At 38.6% G+C, this 6,849-nt stretch overlaps 1 protein-coding gene and 1 non-coding gene across 2 annotated transcripts; one reads left to right on the forward strand and one right to left on the reverse strand.

Moving 5' to 3' along the window:
• Positions 1 to 1,259: 1,259 nt before the first annotated feature.
• On the reverse strand, positions 1,260 to 4,131 carry LOC133785292 (uncharacterized). Its single transcript, XM_062224541.1, has 6 exons — positions 4,057 to 4,131; positions 3,539 to 3,895; positions 3,473 to 3,480; positions 3,067 to 3,361; positions 2,268 to 2,976; positions 1,260 to 1,279 (listed from the first exon to the last, which is right to left on the reverse strand). The coding sequence occupies exons 1-6, from the start codon at positions 4,129 to 4,131 to the stop codon at positions 1,260 to 1,262; spliced, it is 1,464 nt and encodes a 487-aa protein (XP_062080525.1).
• A 2,371-nt stretch (positions 4,132 to 6,502) lies between these two features.
• On the forward strand, positions 6,503 to 6,608 carry LOC133787654 (small nucleolar RNA R71). The gene has a single exon (XR_009872660.1). It is a non-coding gene; the product is annotated as a small nucleolar RNA R71 (small nucleolar RNA).
• Positions 6,609 to 6,849: the final 241 nt, after the last annotated feature.

Here is a 6,849-nt window from a genome sequence, read left to right on the forward strand (position 1 = left end):
AAGGGTGCTATCCCCAGGTTATGACTCTGTGGTCATGAGGAAGGTTATGTTGGTGACCATTCACCATACACCTATCCTGATTGAACTTATGAAAGGATAACTTATCAGTTAAGCCCTGGTGACCCTATCGTCACATGGCTAAAGGGAGCTGTACCCATCTTTGTGACTTTGGCTACTGTCACCTACCTGTTTTGGACTGAAAGTCCTGAATGATTATTATGATCATTGTTGATATTATATCATGCTTTATTGTGTTTTCTTGCTGGGCTTCGGCTCACGGGTGCTATGTGGTACAGGTAAAGGCAAAAGGAAGCTGGACCATCCTTGAGTTGGAGAGCTTAGGTGATGACGTGTACATATGCAGCTGCTCGTCCGCCACGGCCGAGGTTTAAAGAGGAACTAGGGTTGAACCCTGTTTTTCCGCTTAGAACGGCCTGTTGTAAATATTTTTCTGTAATAGACTTTGAAACAATATTTTTGGGATCACAATGTATATATTAAACGTTCTAGTAAAACGTTACATCTTAACCAAAATTTTTAATCCCTAAAATGCTAATCATGCTTAGTTACACGATTTTGGCCAAATGACTTGATTAGCGAGTTTAGCACTGTTTACAAGGCACACCGTAACGATCCCTGGAGTTGGGGCATTACAGTCACAGCCATAGATCAGAATCATCACCAAACCTCAAATCCAAAACCTAGCCTCGGGACCAATTCCGAGCCCTCGGGAGGCCCTAATTCCACCAAACGGAGTGGTGGAATCAAACCCCGAGCCCCCGGGCAAAACCCCTTAGAAATAACCCAAAAACCTCTTTCTGGAAACAGGGTAGCGCTACAGCGCCCTAAGGAGAGTGCTATAGCGCTACAAGCAGAGCCAAAAGGCTCTGGAACTTCAGGGCCTAGCGCTGTTGCGCCCAGTGACTAGCGCTACAGTGCTAGTCACAGCACAGCCCAACACAGATTTTTCTCCTTCGAATTTTCCTGAGCCAAATCTTTCCAAAACTCAACCAAACTCTAAAACAAGCCTCCCAACATCCTCAACTCATCCCATAAGTCCCATCCATAAGAAATTCAATCACATGCACCCCAAAACACAAAATTCACCATGGCTGAACCTAGAGCTCAAAATCTCAGCAAAAGAACATAAATCACAATGCCTGAAGCTAGAGTTTTTTTCCTTTGATGGATGAGCTCAGCCTAGGTTGTCTACCACTCTTGCTTAGCCTTCATCTCCTCAAACCTTTTGGTTTAATTCCCTAGAATTTCCACAGAAACTCTGCTTAGAACAACCAATACAAAACCAAACCAAGAACTAAATATCAACCTCAAGACCTTACCTCAAATGATGAACAACCCTTGCTACTCTTCAAACCAAACCAAGGATCCTAGCCTCAAGCTCCTACCTAAACTCTCTCTGAGTTTTAGCTCCAAGAGACCTCAAGAATTGGTGATGAGAAGCCTAAACTGAGAGAGAGAAAAGAGTCTCCTACTTTTACTTCATTCCTTTTTTTCCTTCTACTTCTTTCTTTTCTTTCTTTCCTTCAGACTTCCAACACTTTCTACACAATCCACTAAGGCATAAAGCCAAAACAACACTTAACTCTTATCCCTTATAAGCCCAAATGACCATGATACCCTCCCATAATTCCTAAGCCTTTAAATTAACCTAGGGGCATTTTGGTCATTTGTTCCCAATTCCCGCTAATTCCTCGAGTGTCTCTAATCTTTTCCACTTAATTTCTGACACCTAACTAATTACCAATTATGTTCCTCAATATCAAAATAAATTTCCAATATATTCTCTAAATTCCCAGAAATACCCCCAGGCTTGCCCCGAGCCGGGTATAAATCCCCGTCGTGACTTTTTCGCTGAACCGCTCACTAGGATCGCCTCGAGTCACAGATTACAAATATATCCACATAATAATGTGGTCTCAACAATTTATTACAATTATTTACATTTATGCGCTCAACGGGCTAAAATTACGAATATGACCTTCTAACCTAATCAGAGTCTACATGCATACTAATACACATAGTCATGCATCACATATATTCAAATAATCATATAACATGCTTTTAATCATTAAATCACATATAATCTAGTTATGCCCTCCCGGCACACTAATCAAGGCCCTTAAGCCTTATTAGTGAATTTGGGTCGTTACAAATGTTTAACTTTTTCACAGTCCAGTAAGCTTTGTGCTCAAGTTCCACCAGTAAATGACATGCCTTACCAAACACCAGTCGATATGGTGACATACCGATCAGAGTCTTGAATGCTGTGCGATAAGCCCAAAGTGAATCATCAAGTTTTTTCGACCAATCATTCTTTGATGTATTTACAGTCTTTTCCAAGATGCTTTTAATCTCCCGATTTGACACTTCAGCTTGACCAGTTGCAAGTGGATGGTAAAATAACGCCTTTCGATGATGAACTTCGTTACGAGCACAAAGAGAAGTAAAGGACTTGTTGCAAAAATGACTCCCTCTATCACTAATAATTGCCCTTGGAGTACCGAACCGGGTAAAAATAATTTTGTGAAGGAATTTAAGTACCTCTTTACCATCACAATTAGGAGTTGCTACAACTTCTACCCATTTAGAAACATAGTCCACCGCAAGAAAAATGTACTTGTTATTATAAGATGGTGGGAACAGTCCCATAAAGTCTATTCCCCACACATTAAACAACTCAACTTCTAGAATACCAGTCATTGGCATTTGATCTCTTCTTGATATATTACCGGTTCTTTGAAAACGATCACAAATCTTGACAAAGACATTAGCATCTTTAAATAATGTAGGCCAATAAAACCCACATTGCAAAACTTTTGCTGCTGTTCTTGTTCCTCCGAAATGACCGCCACAATGCAAAGTATGATAATGAGTAAGGATGGACAACATTTCTTCTTCTCGGATGCATCTTCTAATTACTTGGTTAGCACAATGACGAAAAAGAATGGGCTCATCCTAATAATAATGCTTAACTTCCAAATAAAACTTTTTAAGTTGCTGCCTTGACATGTCAGGAGGCACAACCTTAGCTACCAAATAATTAACATAATCTGCGAACCATGGTAGCCTTTCTTCTTCAGCATTAAAAAATAACTGTTCATCTGGAAAGTTGTCATCAATTTGTAGATTTTTCTTATTAGGATCTTCTTCTAATTCCAATCTAGATAGATGGTCTGCAACTAAATTCTCTATCCCTTTTTTATCATGAATTTCCATGTCAAACTCTTGCAATAAAAGGACCCATTGAATTAAAGGAGATTTTGCATCCTTCTTGGTCATAAGGTACTTAATAGCAGAATGGTCTGTGTAGACAATAACCTTATTACCAATTAAGTATGTCCTGAATTTTATCGAATGCAAAAACAATTGCAAGTAGTTCCTTCTCAGTAGTTACATAGTTTAATTGAGCATCATTCAAGGTCCTACTAGCATAAAAAATTGTTCGAAAAACCTTGTGAACTGCATAATCACTTGCATCGCACATCAATTCAAAGGGAAGTTCCTAATTTGGTGGTACCACAATCAGTGAAATAATCAGTTTCTCTTTCAAAGTATTGAAAGCTCTTTGACAATCAGCATCAAAATTAAACTGTACTCCATTCATTAATAGAGCAGACAGGGGTTTAGAAATCTTGGAGAAATCTTTAATAAATCTCCTATAAAATCCAGCGTGGCCAAGAAAACTCTGAACACCCTTAACTGAAATCGTAGAAGGCAAGTTCTCAATTGTTGAAACCTTCGAACGATCTACTTCTATTCCCTTGCTTGAAATCTTATGCCCCAAAACAATTCCTTCACTCACCATAAAGTGACATTTTTCCCAATCCAGGACCAAATTAGATTCTTCGCATCTTGTTAACACCTTCTCCAAATTCTATAAACATAAATCAAATGAAGAACCAAAGACCGAGAAATCATCCATAAATATTTCAATGCTCTTCTCTACCATATCCGAAAATAATGACATCATGCATCTCTAAAACATAGCAGGAGCATTGCATAATCCAAATGGAATTCTACAAAAAGCAAACGTACCATAAGGACAAGTAAAAGTTGTTTTCTCTTGATCTTTGGGAGCAATAGGTATTTGGTGATAACTAGAATACCCATCTAAAAAACAATAAAATTAACGGCTCGACAGTCTATCAAGCATTTGATCCACGAAAGGCACTGGGAAATGGTATTTCCTTATTGTCTTGTTTAGCTTTCTATAGTCAATACAAATTCTCCAACCTGTCACTGTACGAGTTGGAATTAACTCATTATTCTCATTTTTGACTACTGTCATTCCTATTTTCTTTGGAACCACTTGTACTGGACTAACCCACGAACTATCTGAAATTGGATAAATAACTCCACCATCTAACCACTTCAATTTTTTTTTTCGAACCACCTCCTTCATAGCTGGATTCAGCCTCCTTTGAGCATCAATACTAGCCTTACTGTCCTCCTCCATAAGAATACGATGCATAACAGTAGATGGGCTAATTCCTTTTATATGAGCTAAAGTCCAGCCAATGGCCAATTTATGAGCTTGAAGTACTCTTAATAAGTTTTCTTCTTCAACCGTAGATAATGAAGCAGAAATAATAACAGGAAGAGTATCATTCTTACCCAAATAAATGTATTTAAGATGATCCAATAAAGTTTTCAATTCAAGGACAAGTGGTTTCTTTATAGATGGTAGTGGTCTCTCAGGTCCTTGTCCAAGTTCCTCATATTTTTTTTTATAAATAGGTCCAACGGAGTTTAGCCATTTTACATATTCAAGAACCTTAGTGTCATCACAGCCTTCCCTACCTTGTGCAATAAGGCTCACCTCAAGCGGATCTTCAACAGGTTGTCTCTTTGACAATTGTTCCTCAATTACATTAACACTAAAGCAACTATCACTTGCTCTAGGATACTTCAAAGCCTCAAACACATTAAATACAACCTCATCATCTTGCACCCTCAGCCTTAGCTCTCCTTTTTGAACATCTATCAAAGCTTGGCTAGTGGCTAAAAATGGTATTCCCAAAATAATTGGAACATCTTCATCTTCCTCCATATCAAGAACAATACAATCAATAAGAAAAATAAATTTGTCTACTTTGACAAGAACATCTGTGTCAATGAACGGTCAGCTAGTTGTAGAGTAACCGTAGTGGGCATAGCTTCCCCCAAACCAAGTCTTCGAAATACAAACATTGGCATTAGATTAATGTTGCACCTAGATCACATAAATCCCTCTCACAATGAAAATTCCCTATGCTGCAAGGTATAGTGAAACCGCCCGGATCTCTCAACTTTTGAGGAAGTTTCTTTTGGATTATGGCACTACACTCTTCTTTCAAAGCTACGGTTTCATACTCCTCCATTTTTCTTTTATTAGACAAAATCTCCTTCGTAAACTTCACATAACTAGGCATTTTTTCAAGAGCTTCCGCAAAGGGAATATTAATGTGAAGTTTCTTAAATACTTCAAGAAATTTGGAAAATTGCTTGTCAAGATTTGCCTTTCGGAACCACTGAGGATAAGGAATCTTGGGTGTCGACTCGATGTATTTTGGAATTTCTTTCTTTGGAAGGTCTTCAGTATCCTCCTCTTGTGATGGACTAGGTACATGTTGATATTCAATCTTAGTACCCTTGTTTTCTACTGTAGGCCACTCATATTTAGTCCCACTCCTCAAAGTAACCACTTGACATTGCTCTTTTGGATTCACCACTGTCGAGCTAGGTAAATCCCCTTGATTACGATCTGCCTTTAGCTTTGCAAGTTGGCCAACTTGTGTTTCTAAGCTCTTAATGGAAGATCTGGTTTCTGTCATAAATTGGTTCAATGCATCAGCAGATTCCTTTGGTTTAGTCATGTGAGGTGGTGGCTGTTGATGTTGCGGCATTGGTGGCCTTTGATTATCATAAAAGGGCCTTGGGTTTATCCCATAAGATGGTCTATGTGAAGGATATTGAGGTGGATTTGGATGGTACTGTGGTTGGTACCCTTGATTATTACTCCATGACAAATTAGGATGGTTCTTGTATGCTGGAGTATAATTATTAGGGTATGGGTATTATTAGGTGGCCTTAGGAAATTTCCAATGGCCTGAACTTGTTCAAGTGAGATATCATCAACTGAATAAGAACTCGTCGATGGACATTGCTGAAAATGATGAGGGCCTCCACATGTCTCACAACTGATAGGAGCAGGTTGTAGTTGCATCGCTTGAATTGAACTGTTGTTTTGTTGTACTTGTTTCGTTAGCAAAGCAATTTGAGCAGTGAGCATAGCAATAGGATCAACTTCTAGAACTCTTGCCACCTTCTTATTTTCTCGCTCAGATGGCCAATTATAATTATTCATGGCCATTCCTCTAAAAGCTCGTAAGCTTCATTAACGCTTTTGCTCATAAATGCTCCACCTACTGCTGCATCTATGATAGTTCTTGTGTTTCCCCTTTGTCCATTATAGAAAGTGTGCACCAACATCCATTTCACTATACCATGATGTGGACATTTTCGCAGCAGTTCTTTAAACCTCTCCCAAGCGTCATATAATGATTCTCCCTCAAATTGACAGAAATTATTTATTTCTCCTCTAATCTATGCTGATTTAGCAGGATGAAAGTACTTAGCAAGAAATTTTTGAGCAAGATCTTCCCATGTTAGAATGGAATTGGCTTGTAGCGAAATCAACCAACTTTTAGCCCTGTCTCTCAATGAAAACAGAAATAGCCTCAAACGAATTGCATCATTACTCACTCTGCTCATTTTGAAAGTATCACATAACTTTAAAAAGTTGGTAATATGGAGGTTTGGATCCTCATTAGGTAGCCCTCCAAATTG

This window comes from Humulus lupulus, chromosome 6, assembly GCF_963169125.1.
Source record: "Humulus lupulus chromosome 6, drHumLupu1.1, whole genome shotgun sequence".
NCBI lineage: Eukaryota > Viridiplantae > Streptophyta > Magnoliopsida > Rosales > Cannabaceae > Humulus > Humulus lupulus.